This window comes from Sciurus vulgaris, assembly GCF_902686455.1.
Source record: "Sciurus vulgaris genome assembly, chromosome: 3".
Taxonomy (NCBI): domain Eukaryota; kingdom Metazoa; phylum Chordata; class Mammalia; order Rodentia; family Sciuridae; genus Sciurus; species Sciurus vulgaris.
In genome coordinates, this window is record NC_136463.1 from 114,151,613 (window position 1) to 114,171,313 (window position 19,701).

Consider the following 19,701-nt stretch of genomic DNA (forward strand, 5'->3'; position numbering starts at 1 on the left):
GTTTGTTATGGGACCTAAGTATAGCACTTTGAGTTTTTGTGTTGGGGTACCATTATGTTTCTGAGAGTCTTCAGATCACCTTCCCCTAAGCCCTCATGTGGGTGTGCTAGATTCAGGAAAATAACTGTCTTCTGGTGAGAACGGAACTGAAAGATCTAGAGGAAGTAGTTCTATGAAATAAGCTCAGTGAAAGAAAAGAAATCTTTGGGGTTTTTCTTGCGGGGGGAGTCATTTTGTTTTTGCATAGTACCAGGACCTCATGAGTGCTAGGCAACCATTCATGCTATCACTGAACTACATGCCAGTCCAGAAATTTTTCATAAAATAATTCGTTAGGATTAAAAATTGGAGCCTAGGAGGCATGTTATTCAGATTTAAAGTTCAGAACAATGCCACTGGCAATCACTAGCCATATCTTGCTATTCTTGCTGTGGTGTACCAAAGGCTTCCTAGTGCCTTACATGTTATAGCTCAGGCAACATACAATCACAGAATTTTCACTCTTCCATCTTCCAGTGGCTCTGAAAAGTGTTTTCTAGGCTCTGAAAGCAGTTTTCATAAAATGTAAAAGAGAAGACACAACTTTAATTATTATCTTTGTTTTCAAAATGTTTACAGTTGATGCCAAAGTTTTAAATCAGAATATAATGCAACATCTCAATTAAAGGAAATTACAAAAGGCTTGGTAAGGTAGTATACACCTGTAAATTCAGCAACTCAGGAGACTGAGGCAGGAAGATTCCAAGTTCAAGGCCAGCCTCAGCAACTGAGTGAGACCCTGTCTTAAAAAAGGACTAGGGTTGTAGTTCAGTGGTAAAGTACCACTGGGTTTAATCTTAGTACCAAAACAGAAGTAATAACAAGTGGGAGCAGACCAAATCCACTGATATCAATAGTCTATAAAGATTATATAATATGTTAGAATATGTAGCTGGAAATATCTCAACTTGGGTAAATGCAGCCTGTGTGTGTATGTGTATTTTTCCCCCCTTCAAAGAATAACTTACCTTATCTTTGATTTTGTCAGCCCTAGAATCCAAAGGCTGGCTTTTGCTTTGTTCCTGATTACATTTTCGATTTCCTCCACCTGAGCTTGTACTTTTAGTCTGTCCCATGGAACTTGAAGCAGTAGTGGACAGTACAGATGTGTTGACACCAATTACAGATGATGTACTGTTTCCATTAATTGACCCATTTACACCTTGAAAATAAAAATGAACATGTTTATATAATAAAATATTATTCAGTCATATAAAGGAATAAATAAATGTGGATAAACTAAAAAACATTATTACCGAAAGAAGTCTGACACAAAAGGTCACATATCATGATTCCATCTATATGAAATATTCATAATAGGTATATTATATCTCTAAAGACAGAGTTCAGCTGGTTGCTGTAGTGCACAACTGTAATCCCAGCAGCTCAGGAGGCTGAGACAGGAGGACTGCAAGTTCAAGGTCAACCTCAGCAACTTATTGAGGCGCTAAGCAACTTAGTGAGGCCTGTCTCAAAATAAGGTCTGGGGATGTAGTTCAGTGGTAAATTGGGAATCCCTAGTACCCCCTACTCTGCCAGAAGAAAAAAGACAGTTTGAACTGGTGGTTCTAGGGGTTGAGGGAGAGGGGATGAGGAAAAACTTCCTATGGGTGGGATTTCCTACTGGAGTGATAAAATGTTTTGGAGTAAGGTAAGAGATGATAGCTATACGACATGGTGAAAGGATTAAATAGAACTGAATTGTTCATTTTAAAATGGTTAATATGTGAATCTTACTTCAATTAAAAAAATGCTTAGAAAGATACTTAAATGTAAATATTCCCATATTAGAGCAAACTCCCCAACACTTATTCAAGTTAAAAAGATAACAAGTCATCTAAAAAATGGTATTATATTTTTGGCAGGGGGTACTAGCAATTGAACCCAGGGACACTTGACCACTGAGCCACATCCCCAGCCTTTTCTTAAACTTTTATTTTGAGACAGGGTCTTGCTAAGTTGCTTGGGGCCTCACTAAGATGCTGAGGCTGGCCTCAAACTTGAGATTCTCCTGCCTTACCCTCTCCCAAGTTGCTGGGATTACAGGTATGTGCCACCATGCCCAGCTAAAATCATTTAAGAGAAAAATAGAGTACTAGGATATAAGTTTTAATAAAATTAATGCTTAACTGCAAAAGAAGTAACACATTATATTGGGATGCATGTAGGGAAGTATGGGATACAGAGGAAAAAGCAGTGAAATTGGATTCAAATTCTAGCTAAATCATATCAATATGTAAGCAGTATTTTCTTTAACAACTTGAAACTTGGTTGCAAAATGAGGACAATTAATGTCAAAGAATTGTAAGGATTAAGCAAGATGATGGAAAATGATCTAGGGCAATATATAAGAATGTTATTAAACCTTAACTCTACTAAAAATAGGTATTTTAATGGAAGGTTTATAGTACACTTCACTTATATTACTAAGGGTACCTTTTTCAGGACCATTTCGATTACTTTTTCCTGAAGTCCTTGAATGGAATGAAGAATCATGATTCTGGGCTGGAGGAGCAAACAGTGGTGGAATTCCCAGTATTGGTGGAAAGAAGGGTGTTCCTGTACGAGTATGAACATCTGTTGTTCGCCACCATTCTGCACCTCAAAACCAAACAAAGCAAACAAACAAAAATATTTGAATTAACTTTCTTGCTAATTTAATGTCTGCTTTCTGTATTTTAATCCTGAAAAAAAAAATTCAAGTTTCTCTTTGCAACAGAATTTCTCAATATACATAGTTCTGATTATCTGACTGTAAATGGCTAATTAGAACTTGGACACTCCTCACTCTTCTCATTAAGCCAGTATTCAAGGATCCTCATGTCGTAGTTTCCTAGATTCAAGCTAAAAAAGTAGGGTATTTCACACCTTTAAAACTAAAACTGAAAGCAATTTGACTTTTTGAATACTTATACTATTTCTAACTTAGTAAAGAAAATATTTGTCTATATTACTCTATTTTAAAACCTTAGAATTTAAGCTTACCTCTACAACCTATGTCAAGAATTTTCTCAAATTACATACAATATAAATCTGGCTCTGATAAATCAGGTGATCTAAATAACACTACCAGACCACTGTAATCAAGTACACCTCAAATGCATTTATGAAAGAAAATGTTCTGTAAACAGTATAAATACAATAAAATTGATAAGCCCTTTTGCCTAAGAAATACATTCTCAAAGATTTAAAAAATACCTTTGCATTAAAATAAAAGATTTATAAAGTTTTCCCCTTAAAATTAAAGAAGAAAGGTTGAAATTTGTTTATACTTCTACGTTACAGATGAGACAAGGATTGTGTTATCAATATAAAATAAATAAATGTTAGAAAATCATAGATATATAGTCAATATAGATATTCAATAAATAAATAAATATCAATATAGATATTCAAACTAGTTCTTAGTTAAAACTTTTAGAAAAGAAGCCAAATTTTATTAAATACACTTTTCAAGGAAGGGTTGAAGATTAAGAAGAGATTTGAAAATCATCCAAAGGGGAGTACTGGATTGCCCCATACAAAATCTTGGCAACAAATCTTCAGCTGTAATTCACTACATTCATAAATTCAGTTGTTATCTTTCAGGCCAATCTTAAAAGATATGGTATATTCTTCTTTGTTATACCCATGGGAAACTTAGAGGGAAAAACCGTACAGTGTAGTGCAGGTAAAACTCAATGTTATCAGTGTATTTTATTATATGATCTTTAAAATTATTCTAGAAATATTCCTTTGTTAAAAATACTTTAGTGATATGCACTTTTGTTATCCAATGTGGTAATCTGGTTTAAAAAAAAATGAAATGTTTGTGGTTGCTACCATTCTCAGAGATCTAAAAAAAAAAAAACATAAATAGAAAACCGTGAACACTATTCTCCAGGAAGTGTTGCTAGCGAAATGACACCCATGTGTATTCAACCATGCCCAAATAATGGGAAATGAACCCAAAATAACTTAACAAAACATTAACTATTCACCACTTTTTGTTTAAAAAGAGAAGCACATTTAGATAGGAAGAGAAGATGTTTATTTTGGACTTGTACCAACACAGTTGATATTGTCATTTATAGGTTTGAAAACTAGGTTCTGCCTCACTACATGGAAAAGAACTAAGGTTTACCCCCCAAAATTGTATTACTTAAAACAGTCTGTATTTGTAAATCTTAAAGTTGAATGTATAGATTTTATAAACAACTAATAAATTGGTAAGTAATCAAACTATAGTAGTCTCAAATATTTTAGACATAACCAAACTCAGAAAAAAAAATTAAAATTTACTTCCAAATGTCAAGGGGTAAACAAGTACCCAGTAAAGATTAGAGAAAATAATAGGAAAATATGTATTATAAATAATTGGACACCATGAAGATAATACAAAACAACTAAATAAGATGAATTAAATAAAAATAAAACAGTAGAACTTCTGAATATAAACTTTACAAATGTCTGATATTATTTCATATCAAATAGTATAATTTTTTTCACGTGACAATTTTACTTATCTTCCAAATTTAAGAAAATTTACAAAATTTACTCACAATTAGCTTGTTTGTAAAATGAAAAGTACAGAACAAGGATTACATAAATAAGTGTTATGAATTTCTAAGCATATTCATAAGAGGTAACAGCATATCAATATTAATCATTTTCAACTAAAATATTATAATATTTCAGAGAATACACTACATCTCAATTTGAACCTAGAAGATGTAACAGGATTTTAAAACCATACTTGAAGGAGACAGATATTTCACAAAAATTCATGGTATTATCACATTAAAATATAATGACCCAAAATTTTAAATATTTAAAAGAAATTACGGGCTGAGGAGATAGCTCAGTCGGTACAGTGCTTGCCTTGCAAGCACAAAGCCCTGGGTTCGATCTCCAGCACCGCCAAAAAAAGAAATTACCATGAAATACTATTTCACTATAAAATAAAAATAATATTATTATACTAATATCCATTAAATAATTTTACACTTGCAGATTTGATCTGAAATGAAGAATGCTTTGGAAGTACATAAAATTTAAAAACAAACTATTCTTCATTTAATATTCCTAGTAATGTCTTCTTTCCATTTACTTATGGGGTGGTTTAAAAAATTTGGCAATTTGGTTACCCTTCTGAATAAAGTCAGTTATAGAGCGTTCAAAATTAGCTATTATACCAAATCTACAACTTAACCAAAAGGAGTCCTCTAAAACCAAGCACAATTGCTACTCCCTTGGCAAAGAAGTAGTCTCATATAGGCATACTTTTATCACCAAGACTATGTCATATAATTGTCTGTTTATTCATTTCCTAAAAACTATAAGAAAACAAAAATATATTATATTGGTGTATTCCTCCAAGTAACTGGCCTAGTACACAGAACATGTAAATAATTTATGTAGGCTGGGGAAGTTTTTAAATACTTTTCATAAAGTGGAAGTATCAACATTATTATGAAGTTCAGATGAGTGACTTTACACTTGTCAACTATCATTCCAGTGCAGAAGGTATTTGATTTTAATAATATAGTAATTATACTGTGGCTTAGAAATGTTCAAAAGCAATACTATAATAAATTGATAAAATAATAAAAACACTTCAGATACCAGTAACTAAATTATTATCTCTTTTGACTTTTATTCAGCAATCTTATATTTTAGGAATATCTGTTGAATGCTTACCCTGCTAAGCAACCATACTAAAAATGGAATGAAATAAGCTCCTATTACTATTTTTAAAACAAAATGTTAAGACTTTAAGACTTTGCCTGTCTACTTATATTATTCCTCCCCATCATCCCCTCTCTTCTAAACACTGAAAGAAATATGACTCACTAAATAGTACTTGAAATATACATTTAAGCATCTATCCTTTCTACAAAGATTTTAAATGACACTTTTCCTTTTAAAGATGCATTAGACAATTTATTTGTTTTTTTGTTTGTTTGTTTATTTTTATAGTAAAATAAATAGGGAGCAGGGACTAATCCAGGACCTCACACAAGCTAGGCAAATGCTCAACATGTACTACATCCCCAGCCCTTTTTTAAATTTCACTTTGAGATAGGGTCTTGCTAAGTTGTGTAGGCTGGCCTCAAACTTTAGATTCTTCTGCCTCAGCCTTCCAAGTAGCTGGTGTAAAGGGTAAACCACCATACCTGGCTCATTTGAAAATTTATTAATTATTAAAGTGAGAAAAATAAAATAATGATAGTTACTAATTATGGACTAATTATAAATGCCAGACACTGTATACAGCACTGAACATCCTTATTTCCTCTAATTATCACAAGAACCATATAAGGCTGGTATTATAATTATCATTCTCATTTTTCAAGTACGAAAACTGAAGTTGAGAGCTCAGATAACTTGTTCAAGAATACACAACAACTGAGCAGCAAATTCAGATTTAAATTCAGGTCTGGTTTTCTCTAAAATCAAACTTTAATGTTTTAAACTATGTTACATACATTAAAATATGCATTCCTTGGGGCTGGGGTTGTGGCTCAGTGGTAGAGCACTTGCCTAGCATGTGTGAGGACCTGGGTTCGATCCTCAGTACCACATAAAAGTAAAATAAAGGTATTGTGTCCACCTACAACTCAAAAATAAAAAAATGCATTGCTTGAAAAAAGTTATTAAAGGTATTAAAGGAAAATCAATCACTGGAAAATACATTCAAGTTTATCTTTTCAAGATAATATAACAAAAGAAATTAAAGATTATTCATCCAGGTAAGCCTTAGCTAATGGTCCCCTTGTCTTGAAGTGGTGTACCTCTATAGTTATTTTGATTAAATAAGGAAAAATATAGAAACTTAAGAGTTAATCTCATCTTGATTAAAAAGTGAAGAGAATTAAGAATCTAAAATAAAAGTATAAAACTATTCATTATAAGAACTGGACTTTAGTTTCACATTGTAAGTTAAACAATTATTTTAAAAAAAAGCTGAGAAGAATTCAAGTTCTACCCATATATATTTTCTGCATATTATCTCAATAAAATACATCAGAAAAACCTGATTTATTGATTCCTTTCTATGCCTATGTATCTTATCAAACACCTGAAAAACTGACTAATTCCTGTGCCATACAACATACACAGTTTTTTGATTTTTGTCTCTTTTTTTGCACATTACAAATAAGACTGAGCCAGTTCTTGTACAAGAGTTTTAATACACCAGGCATTAGATTTTTTGTTAAATTTCACAAATTATTTTTATTTATTTATTTATTTTACAAACAAATTATTGCTTGAACATTTTCAAGCATTCCTCCTTTCCTTGAACACTGTTTGTAACAGATGTTTACCTGGAAAAGATGCTAGTTGGGGATGTGCGGCTAAGGCTGTGGGTGTACCAAGTGTCCCCAAACCACCAAATTCTGAATGCCCTGAGCTGGCTGAATGTAGACCAAAGACTGGGTGGCTGACCATTGGGAAGGCACTCGACACTGTGGACAGGTTAAACGGTTGATCCCCAGCTGCTCTGAATAAATGTCCTGGGAGGGAAAAAAACACACTTAAAGTTGTACTATAAAAACATGAGATTTACCTGATTTCAGTGTTCATAGTTAAAATTTATAATAATTTCTTATATACTTAATTTTTATTTTACATTTTGTTCTACATTTCTATTCTTTGAGCCCAACAGCATAAGATGTTTCTAGAAACATGAGACTACTTTAAAAAATAAAAGTGAATGGTATAACCTTATTCACTTTGAATCTCAGATTTCAGAACCAATGTTTTAAGTAAATATTTCTCCTTAAAGTTATTTGAACTAAGGAAGTATATAAATGTACATTTATATAATACCAATTTCTTCCCATAGAAAGGAAAATAAAAACCACTTATTAAGCTAAAGTTGAAAATTATTACTAAGTCATTACTCAAATTATTACTAAGCCATTACTCAAATTATTGTGTATTTTATAGGTAAAAAGATGCCAGTTTCCATGTGCCAGAATTAAAGCTCTGTTCTCTAATACCTTTTGGGTAAGAAGAGTATTTGGATACCAAAAAGTAGGATATTCCAGCATAATAACATAAGGAATTAATGAATGAACTAAGATTTTTTTCTAAATGGCTTCACAGATGGCTATCCATATACAAATCATCTCTTAACTTTCTAATAGTAATACAATATTCAACTCCATAGAGTGTGATTATTTAATCTCTACCTTTACTCTGAAGAGAATCTAATATTAAGTGTCATAAGACCAGGCTAAAGTGTCATATGATCAAAACAACTTATTTTTCATACTTTATAGGGATTTGACAGAAAATATTTTTAACACTTGGAAAACTTCCTTTTACTTTCAGGAACTAATTAAGGTTTTCTGACATTACTATGAAAACAAAAATATGGAACCCAATGTTTCAGGGTAGCTTAAAAATCTACTTTGTGAAAACTACTGTTGTGCTCTGTGCTAAAATCAAATAACACTCCCTTATTATCTCCTGCTTATGAGCCCTCATTGTGCATTGCAACTTTAATTTTAATACAGTATGTTTGAAGTAAATTAAAAACTTAAGTTAAAAATGAATATACTGTTATCATTTAGTTGTCAACCAAGTCTCTCCTCTTCGCTTGTTTTTGCTCCCTGAAAACCAAACGATAATCCTAAAAAAGAGTCAGCGTGGACCCACACAGACTAATATACACCTTATATTCTTTATGGAAGTACTGCATATTACTTATTGAAATAGGAAGATTTGAATGACTTTTTAAAATTTATTTCTTTTCAGTGGTGGCAACTGAATCCAGGGCCTCAAGTGTGCTAGGCAAGTATTTTTCCCATGAGTTACATCCCCAGCCTGGAAGAGTCAAACAACTTTAACTGAGCTTTTAATAAATTACACCAAGTATGGCTTCTATTAGCCTATAAGGAAAAAAGTTCTGATTCAGTGTAGTGCTTCCAGTACAATAAAGCAGTAACTAGATATCACATGGAAAAATCCTTGAAGTGTCTTTATAAGGAAGGCCCACAAAAGAACTGTGATTTCTTTTCTAAGTCAGTCAATTTTTGTTTTTGTTGTTTCGAAGTCTAAATAGAAAATTGGTGAATTAAAAAGAGAAAGAAGGCAGGAAAGAAGAATGGAAGGACAGACTGGTAAATTATTTTTTGGTGTTATCAGCGTTCTGGACTACATTAGCACTGAAGGTGAGTTTAAATAGGGCATGCTACTACAAACATAATTTCCCACACAATACTATCTTTAAGACTAGTGACAGACCACCAGAAAGACTGGGTGTTTCTGTTTGTTTATTGTTGTCGTTATTTTGGCAAATTCTCAGACACCCAGCTAGTTTCTCTAAGAAAGAGCTTGTAATCTTAAATATTTTTCATTTGGGATTATGTGTAAAATCTCTGGTTCTCAACCATCAATTAACTTCCTGACTCAATGTGCTTAGTCCAGTGTTTTATTTATAAACATATAATAATTAATTAAATTTTCCTATTATATTTCTTTCTCTATCAATGTTCCTCATAAGCAAGTAGAACTGAACATTCCACCTTTGAACATCTTATAGCCAGCTATCATATATATTTTATCAAGTAATAACTCTAAAATAATCTTTGTCAACTATATATATATATAAAATCATAATTTAATACAAAGAAATTTGTGGGGATAAGCTACCAAAACTATACAAAATATTATAAAAAGTCAGAACAATTGAAATTATCAAGGATTGGAAACTGGCTTTAAAAAGTGACATTTAAGGATTGGGGGTGCCAGTGGCAAAGTGGGTGCCTGGGTTCAATCCCTTGTACCAAATAAGGAAATAAATAAGTGGCATCTAGATGCAATTGAGTAGAAAATTTCAACAAAACATGGGCTTTATTCACCATCGAGTCAAACAAAAAACACGAATAGACCTGCACACAGAATTACACTTATGTCTGGCAACACTGCAGAGAAGGGAGTATAAATAAAGGCTATCTTACTCTACTTTCTTATTCTGCTAACATTCTTGGCTAAAATAATTGAAGCAGATAAAGTACCCAAGTGATAACTGAACGTATAGGAAATATTCCTTATTAGTGAGAAAAGATTTACTTTTGTATTTAGTAAAGAACACTGGGATGATAAACCTCAGTGGTAGAGCTCTTGCCCAACATGTGCAAGGCCCTGGGCTTGATCCCGGCACTGCAAAACAAAGAAACAACAACAACAACAATAACAAAAAATCCCCAAGAATGATATATTATAATGATAATAGTAATCCCATGCATTATCAGAACTATCCACACAAGAGACTTTCTGTTACATCTGGAAATCATCATACTACAGAATTAAAATACTTTTTCAGTTTCATTACATAGTGCCTTTATAGTAAGAATCACCATCTGTGATATAAAAAGTATGCTTTTCTTTAAAAGACTATAATACTATTTATAATTTCATACTGTTTACTACTACCTTCTTAAAAAAACACAGAAATGCCATGTATAATCTACCAGAATACAAGCATAGAAGGATACTGGCATAGAAAGATAAATAAGACACAACCCTTGACCTTAAGGAATTCAGTTTGAACATAATTTAAACAATACAAGACTATTTTTATACTATCTTATGTAAAAGTAGTTAGTATTTCAATATTACTAATTGGTACTGACATACATAGGACTCAAAAACATATTTCAAAAACCTAAAATACTGGCTTATAAGCTCTTGCTATGTTGCCCAGGCTGCTCTCCAACTTGTGGGTTAAAGTGATTCACCCAACTTCCTGAGTAGCTGGGACTACAGGTGCATGCTACTGCATCTAACAATAAATATTTTTTGAATAATTCAATTCAGCAGAACAACATCCATGTGACTGACACCAAAGATCTTCTATCAGAATAGGAACTGCATTGAGTCTTTATTTAAATTTGCAAGTATGCTTTCTAGTTCCCTTTGCACTACTGTCATCAATCCCTGATTCTGGTTTTTTGTTTTGTTTTGTTCTGTTTTGTTTTTGTTTTTCATTTGAATTACCACTTTGTCTTTTACTCCTTTTTGATTCCATTTAGGCCAATGCTAAATTTGATCACATAAAATTCTAACACTTTCAAGATCTCAAAATTCTTTAATGTTTGTTAACCACATTTTTGTTCCCTTCTCACTACGACTTCTGGTCTCTCCCAGTGTCAACACTTGACCCTATGTACAATCCCTCTCAATCCCATCAAATATCTGAACTGTGTTAAAAGTCTTAACTTCTCAGAATCTTGAATATTTGTGCTAATCCCCAAATCTCACTTCTAGGCAAGCACTCTACTACTGAACTCATCCCTAGTCCTCCCCAAGACTCAATTCTACTTGGTCAGTAAGGTGACTGAAGTTTGCTCAATTACTAAATCCCATTGATGTTTATTTATTTTTGATACTGGGAATTGAACCCAGGGGTGCTCTACTATAGAGTTACATCCCCAGCCCTTTGTTATTTTTTATTTTTAGACAGGGTCCCCCTAAATTGCTGAGGTTGCCTCAAATTTAAGATCCTCCTGTCTCAGCTGGGATTTTAGGTGTGCACCACCACACACAGTTACTATTTTCAATCCTGATTCTTTCTTATTAAAAACTATCTTCATTCTTAAGTGCCAGGTGATGGAACTCTCTTGACCTTATTAACTATATATCTTTCAATAATACTGCTGCCATATTTATTCAATTTTTCATTTTTTTTCCCTAAATAAGCATTCCTAATGGTTTTATTCAGCTATCACGTTTTCCTCTCTATGCTTTCTCCCTCAGTTATTTCATATGCTTCCACTGTTTTAACCATCACCTTAAGGCTTAGAAATGAGTTCTAAGCCAGGGTTTTAGCTCCATGAGAGTGAAAACTTAATCTCATTTTTCCCAATATGTCCAATATCTGGCACACTCTGAAACATAGTACCTGACAAATGTTTCCCACCATTGTACTTTTTATCACATTATTTCTTCTTCTTCAGGACCTCCAAACCTATACAACATGCTCTTTGTCTTCTGCCATTCATAATCCTATATATTCCTTACTATCTCAAAATCATACTGCCCAAGAAGTGTTTGTGATCTCCCAAATATGTTTCAGTCCTCCTTTGAATATTCATAATATACTATTCATCTGTCTTTTATAACACCCTTAATATGGTATAAAGTTATAGAGGAAAAAGACTTTTCTTAATCATTTTTATTCTATGAAACATCGCACAAAACAAACTTATCAGGTGGCAGAGACAACACATCTGATACCTGCTGTGGGCAACTCCTAAATAGTAGTTTTAATTCTCTGATTCTTCCTTTAAAAAGCTAGAATCATGGGCTAGGGATATAGTTCAGTTGGTGGAGTACTTGCCTTGCATACATAAGCCTCTGGTTTCCATCCCCAGCACCACACACACACAAACAAACAAACAAACAAAAAACCAAACTGGAGTTAATCAGGAATCATTCTTTTTTTTTTTTTTTTGACAGGTACTAGGGACGGAACCCAGGGGGAGTTTATCACAGAGTTACATTCTCAGTCCTTTTAAAACTTTTTTAAAATTTTAAGACAGGGTCTCACTAAGTTGCTGAGGGGCTAGATAAAATGCTGATGCTGGCCTTGAACTTATCCTCCTGCTTCAGCCCGAGTTGCTGGGATGGCCTGTGTGTGTCACCACATTTGGCAGGAGCCATCCTTTAAATGATTAAAAATATACATCTTTTCAATCCCTAGCACCTCAAAAAATATGCACAAGCATCCTTCACTTTTTTCCGCTCTAATTGCAAAAGTCACTCACAGTGTTACTACTAAAAGCTCTCTGGCTCATTGGGTAATCAATGCTAATATAATGATGTCTATGTTGTGGCTTTAATCTTCTTATACAGTAGCAATGCAGTTTTGATTACATCTTTGGTTCCATTGCCAGAACAATGAACTTACCCTTTAACTACCTTAAACTTTGAAGCTACTGTTCACAGGGGAATTTTGGCCACAGACTGGTGACAGCTTAGTGAATCCTATAATCACAGTTAAAGTATATTCTATATTAATAAAAAAGCGGAAAGAATCTTCTTATATGGAACAAAATCCAAGTCAAATAGACTCTAATAACCTATGGCTATAAAACAAACTTATTTGAATATTAAAGTGATCCACTTTTGTATATTTCTCCTATACTGATATACTTAATATCAGTAGATACTCACAAATAAAACCCATACTTATTAAAAACTTGTAATGTCTTCCTCAGAGAAAACATTTGCAAATGAAGAAATTATATAATACAACGATAAGACCTTTTGAAGACAATGATTATTCCTTTGTAACAGATATTAACATTCAAGCAGTTTCCACATTATGAATGCAAATTCTGTTAGTTCTGTTTTAAGAGATAAGTAACAATGTACACATTTTTCATAATGAAAATTAATATACATCTGCAATCCAAGGTTTTTCAGCAGTTTTTAAAATTCTATTAGGCAATACATATAAAAGTGATTAAAAGCAGTACACAAATGACAGTATGTCAGTAATGAAACATGGTAACCCTATCTTTATTAATATTAATGAATAATAAGATTTTTCCCTCTCACAAGATCCAAATAGTATAAATACTAAACTAATGCTCTGAACCTATACTAAAGCTCTTGTCAATGCAGAATATTCAGAGGTAAAAAGATTGGATTGTGAGAGCTGTAACCTAATCAGTCCATTGTAGCTTGAATGACTGGGCAGAAACTGTTGGCAGGTAGGGCATGGCTAGAGGATGTGGGTTACTGGGAGTCATGCCTTGGAAGGGTACATTCTTCCCCATTCTCTGCCCCCACCCGCATCCTACTTCCTGACCCCATCAGGAGCTGAGTGACTTTCCTCCACTGGGCTCTTGCCCCCAAATATGCTGCCTCAATGTGGGCCCAGAGCAATAGAGTCTGCCATCTATGAACTAAGTCCTCTGAACCCATATGCTCCAAATAAACTTGTTCCTCTAAGTTGTTCTTGTCAGGTATGTTGGTCACAGCAACACAAAAGCTGACTAAAACAATTAAAGAACAAAATCTATCACTAAGGAAAAGTCCAGAAATCACATTAAATCAAAATAACTGTAAGGAGAAAGTATGCTAAATTATTCTATCTTTATTTTTATGCGGTGCTTATAATCAAACCCAGGCTGTTGTGAATGTTAGGCAAGTTCTCTACCACTGACCTATGTCACCAGCCCCAAACATTCAATCTTTTAAAAAATCAAGGAGACTGTTTATATGACAACACCTTACTCTTTTTTTATGCTACAAAGAATACAAAAGCTTTAATTTTTAAGCTTTCAATGCTATACAAACTTGTTGCAACATGTCTTCAAATATTTTTGATCAGTTTTTTAAAACTGTAAGCACACTTCCTGCAAGATAGCAACATCAGCTTCTAGGATACAACCTGCAAATATGGCTACTCATCAAAACAGCATTCAAATAAAGATCGTATGTATATTTTAACACCAGTAATAATGATGTATAACAAAGTATCCTCACAATTACTGAAAATTGTTTTAAAAAATCAAATTACTGGCTCACATATTAAAGTTTTTTTAACATAATTTTAAAATATTATGAAACCCAAAATGTATAAATTACATAAATTTGAACTTTGATTAAAGGACAAAGTTCTATAGTTAATGGTGACAAAACATTTCAAATAATCATTTTATTCTTATATTCTTAAAACATTTTGAGCCAGTTAGCTTTTATATTTTAACATTTAAAAGATACACAGAATGGAAAGCCTTTATTCTTAAGTATTTATTTTGAGATTCTTAGACTCATGAGAGCTGCAAAAATAGTACAGTGTTTTTTATATATGCTCCACCTACACCCTTCCTATGTTAATGTGAAGACAGAACAGTTTTCCAAAACAAGAAATTAACCCTGGTAATTAACTAAAATATTTGTTTAGTTTTTGCAGTTAAATCATTTCTCTGTCTCAAGATCCAATCTAGGGCCCGTGTTACATTTCATTTTTGTTGTTTCCTTTGTTTTCTCTAATTGGTGACAGTTTCTCAGTATTGTCTTTATTACTTTGATACAGTGGATACATTGAAGAGATTATACATGTTGCACAATTTGGGTTTGGGTTTGTCTGGTGCTTTCTATTATATTACTGGGACGTACACTCAATATACCCTTCTCAGAATAAGATACCTGAGGCCCATAATATTGCTATGATGTAATATTGGTGATGCTAATTTTGATCACTTGGTTAAGCTGCTGTCTGCCAGAATTCTCTACCATAAAGTTATTATTTTCTCTTTAAACAATATTTTTATTAGGAAACAAGTGATTAGGAGCAAACACTGCCACTAAATGTGGTGAACAAGCTTCTGATTCAATATAGCAAATGATTTATCAATTTGTATCACTCGGTGATAACTGATGTTAGAAGTTAAGAAGAGTTTTGTAATAAGCATTTTTGTTAGATTTAATGAAAGGATTTAGAATCCAGGAATGGTGGTGCACACCTATAATCCTACTAATTCAGGAGGCTGAGGCAGTAGGACCATAAGTTCCAGGCCAGTTTCAGCAATTTAGAGAGGCCCTGAAGAAACTTAGGGAGACCCTGTTTTAAAATAAAAAAGGTGGGATATAATTCAGAGGTACAGTGCCCCTCGGTTCAATCCCTAGTACCAAAATCAATCAATCATATAAAATGATTTAGAAGTCATAGATTAAAATGCCAAAAATAAACATTTCATATATACTTACATATTCAAATAGAATTATACTTTATTTTAATAAAAAATAGGAAAAGATGACAAAAGAAATCTAGTTCAAAAATATTGTTTTACTTTATGTTTCAATAAATAAAAATATTCAATATTCCCATAAATAACAGAAATTATTAAAATTGGCACTGAAAAAACATACTATGTGTATTAGTTTGCTAGGACTACCATAATCCTACATACCACAACTGAGTGACTTAGAACAACAGAAAGTTATTGTTTCACAGTTTTGGAAGCTAGAAGTCTAAAATCAAGGTGTTGGCGGGCCTTGCTGCCTCTGAATGTGTTCGAGAAGGATTTGTTGCATGCTTCTCTTCAAGTTTCTGGTACCTTAGGTATACTTTCTATGCGTTCAGATATGTTTCTCTTTCTATGCTTGCCTTTGTGTCCAAATTTCCATTTTTATAAGGATACAAGTCATATTAGTTTAGGGTCTATCTACTAGCCTCATTTTAACTTGATCAACTCTATGAGGACTTATCTCCAAATAAGGCTACATTCTAAAGTATTGAGTTAAAAGTGGAGTGAGGAATCCAACATATCTTTTTTGGCAGAGAGGACATTTTTTTTTTCTTTTCTATTTCTATTTAGTGTTGGGGATTGAACCCAGGTCCTCGCACATGCATACTAGAAAAGTTCCCTAGCACTGAGCTATATCACCAATCCCTTGATGAGGAAACAATTTAACCCATAACAATTGGTTTATTTTTAGGAGTAGTTAATTGATTTCAATGTATTATATTTCTTGAGTAATTTACTTCTGAAATTCCAAATTAAAACTACAAATTTATATTATATATGGTAGTCAGCCATGAATAGATGTATAGGAGGACAATAAAGGGTGATAACTTACAAGATGAAATCAGACATGCATCATAAAGAGTCCATAGGTCATAAGTCTGAGTATAATACAGAACTTTATCAAAGCATTCAAGTACAAAAGAAACTGTTATGGGAAGCCTAATACTGGCCAGGGGAGAAAAATTAGTTTAGTCATAATGCTCTCCACTCCCAAGATACTCAAAGTCAAATTGGTAGAAAAGTGGGTTTTATTCAAAGCCAACTTTAGAAGATGGGAAAAAACTTCACTGTCTCAAAAGTTCCATCTCCAAAAAGCTCTGGAAGGAACAGAGGGTTTTGTTTTTGTTTTTAAGGGGTAGTAAGGAAGCAGGCAAAGGGATATATTAGGAAAAAAGAAGAAATTTCACAGTTTTAATTCTTTGGAGCCTTCCTCATCATGTCAAATGGAGCAAGACTTCCTAGGACCAGTATGTGCATCTACCTATTTCAGAGATGGGGCAAGCTTTCAAGTTCAGACCCTTATTTATCTCCCTGAGGTAACCTGTTCAGTCTATCTTGAGTATCTGTTTTCTACATCTTTCTAGTAAACTCCTGCCTGCTACTATGTGTGATTCTTGAAATTCTTCCTGCAAGATTGCAAGAACCAGTGGCTGAGAACTGATGGGGATATTTTAGCTCCATGGGCAGGTCTCATTCTACAGCAATTTCTAACAAAAGATAGGTAAAATAATATTTCAAAAATACTTAATGGCTTGTGATTAAACCTCTCATTTTAAAAAAAGCTAGACAATTGGAATTTTGAGAGCCTTTATTTAGGATTTGTAGACACCTATACCACTGACAAATCAACTAAAAAGGAAAATGGTGTTATAATGGTTGATATTATAATATAAATATTCAAAGAAATTTTGGCTTTATCTACAAATCCTCCAGAGAAGGTCTCTCACATTCTCTTGATGAATCTTTATTAAATAAATTTAAGTCCTGGCTATCTTTCAAATAAGTTCCAATTAAAACCTAACTTTTGATTTTCTATTTTTTTTTTTTAATGCACTGCCTTTTTAGTAAGGTCAACTGATCTTTTAATATTCCTTACCCTGTAGTTTACAATGCTAAACTTGTAGAGTCACCTTGCTATTACCAGAGCAGTGCAGAGTCAGAGTCCTGAAAAAATTTTTTTTTTCCACTGAGGCATTTTATTTGCATATGTTATATCTCTGCAAAAACAATTCCAAGATTTTCCCTCCCATGTGTTTTTGTCTTACTTCTTCATGATCAATGTTGTCAGCTGAGCTTTTCAGTATAATGAAACCCAACTGAGAATGGGAACAGAATATTCTGACACTTTTCTACATCTTTGAGTTGTATATCAAAGCTGGGACTGATTGTTCTATACTTGTTTAACCTATCTATGACAGAATAAGAACAATACCACATAAATCTGAAGGAGATTGTTCTCACAAGCTTCTCAGCTCTATGATCATTGATAATTCCAATTTGCCAATGTAACCATGCTTTATCATCAGAGACTGAATGATGACTCTGAAGAATGCTTAAAAAAATTTGGTGTTTGTCTCTCCTTTGGCAGTGTTGCTGCATCGTCCAGGACATTCAAGCACACCATTATGGTTGGCAGAAAGAGTCAGAAAACTTATTAATCAAAGTTAATTTATTATCCAATTTTCAAGTGTTAGTCCTACAAATTCATCTCTTCTCTTATGTATTCTATGCCAGGAACTGACCAGATATATATTGGTAGAAGAAAACAGTTATGGTTCCTGCCCTTTAAACATAAAAGAAAGGACAAATAAAACAATACTAAATATATAATTACACACCTAAGAAGAGTGCTATGGAGGAAATTAATAGGTACTGGGATAGGTAATAGTGGAGCAATTACCTAGACACAATGATCAGTGGAGTCATTTCTAATTAAAGTCCATATGAGTCAAGATTCTTCACAGAAACAGAACCAATAGGATTCATTGATTTATTATAAGGAATTGGCACATGAGATTGGGGAGGATGACCCAGGAAAGCTGGTTGGCACGATTCTAAGAAGTTCATAGTTGATGGTATAAGTCTCGGTTATGAGATAAGATGTGTTTCTCAGATCAAGTGGTCAGGCAGAGGAAACAAATTCTCTCCCTCTTCCTCTATTTTTTGTTCTATGCAAGTCCTCAAGGATCTGAATGATGCCCTCCCATTCTGGTAGGACAATTTGTTCTACTTAATCTGTGATTAGCATTCACAGATTCAAATGCTAATCTCACCCGGGAATACCCTTATAGACATATCCAGAAATAATGTTTAATTGGGGTATCCTGTGTCCCAGGTCAAGAGGACAAGTAAAATTAACTACCACATGATCTCAGGACATTTAATCTAAGACAAAGCATGAGAAAGCATCAGTTTAAAGAAGATTTTTCAGACAAAGGAAGAGCAAATTTGAGATCTTGAGAAGAAAATTTTGTATCAGAAGAAGTGATAGGCCAGAGAGGCTAAAAGATAATAGACTAGAATAAGAATGACACCACATAAATCTGAAGAAGTAGGCAAGTTTAGATGAAGAACAGTGTGCAACCTCATTTATTAAACAGGTTGAAATATACAAAATATTCAATACGGTGAGTGAAAAGGTTAGTTTAATGATTCACATAACTCAAAAGCTTTTGGGAAAGGCTCACATTAAATGGAGGAGCTGTATTGAAAGTTTACCAAGAGCCAATTTGTCTCTCCTCTCTTGATTGTACTCCCTCAGATGTATCCTTCCTCAAAAGTTTGTGGAATGGCAAAAAGGGCATACTAAAGTCAACAAAAATCCTACAATGTGGTCTCTTTTGCTTTGAGTAGCCAGACCTGATCATGTGCCCTTGTCTTAACAAATCACTCCTGTCTAGAAAATATGATGTTTAGAGTGGCTAGACTAGGTCACATGCTACCTCTGGAGTCAGGTAAAATGTTTTTGAAAAAATAAAGTAATTTACTTTTGAGGAGACAACGTCTGGTAGAGTAATGAAGCATTCATAAGAATCCTAAACAGATGATAATTATGAAAACTGTGTTGCAAAAAGAAAAAAAGAAAAAAAAAAAAAAACTAAAGATAATGGAAAGCATTCAAAAGAAA

General features: G+C 33.2%; 1 protein-coding gene across 16 annotated transcripts in view; it reads right to left on the reverse strand.

Annotated features, from left to right (window-relative positions):
* Positions 1-19,701, reverse strand: part of BAZ2B (bromodomain adjacent to zinc finger domain 2B) — a 177,669-nt gene that overhangs the window by 141,436 nt on the left and 16,532 nt on the right. For 10 of the 16 annotated variants that reach the window (XM_079131744.1, XM_079131734.1, XM_079131742.1 and 7 more), the window contains exons 3-5: positions 7,347-7,535; positions 2,476-2,640; positions 1,008-1,201 (exon numbers count right to left, since the gene is read on the reverse strand). In XM_079131744.1, coding sequence (XP_078987870.1) covers positions 1,008-1,201; positions 2,476-2,640; positions 7,347-7,535 — 548 coding nt within the window. The remainder of the gene's footprint in view (positions 1-1,007; positions 1,202-2,475; positions 2,641-7,346; positions 7,536-19,701) is intronic. The other 6 variants (XM_079131739.1, XM_079131735.1, XM_079131740.1 and 3 more) reach the window with 3 other exon arrangements.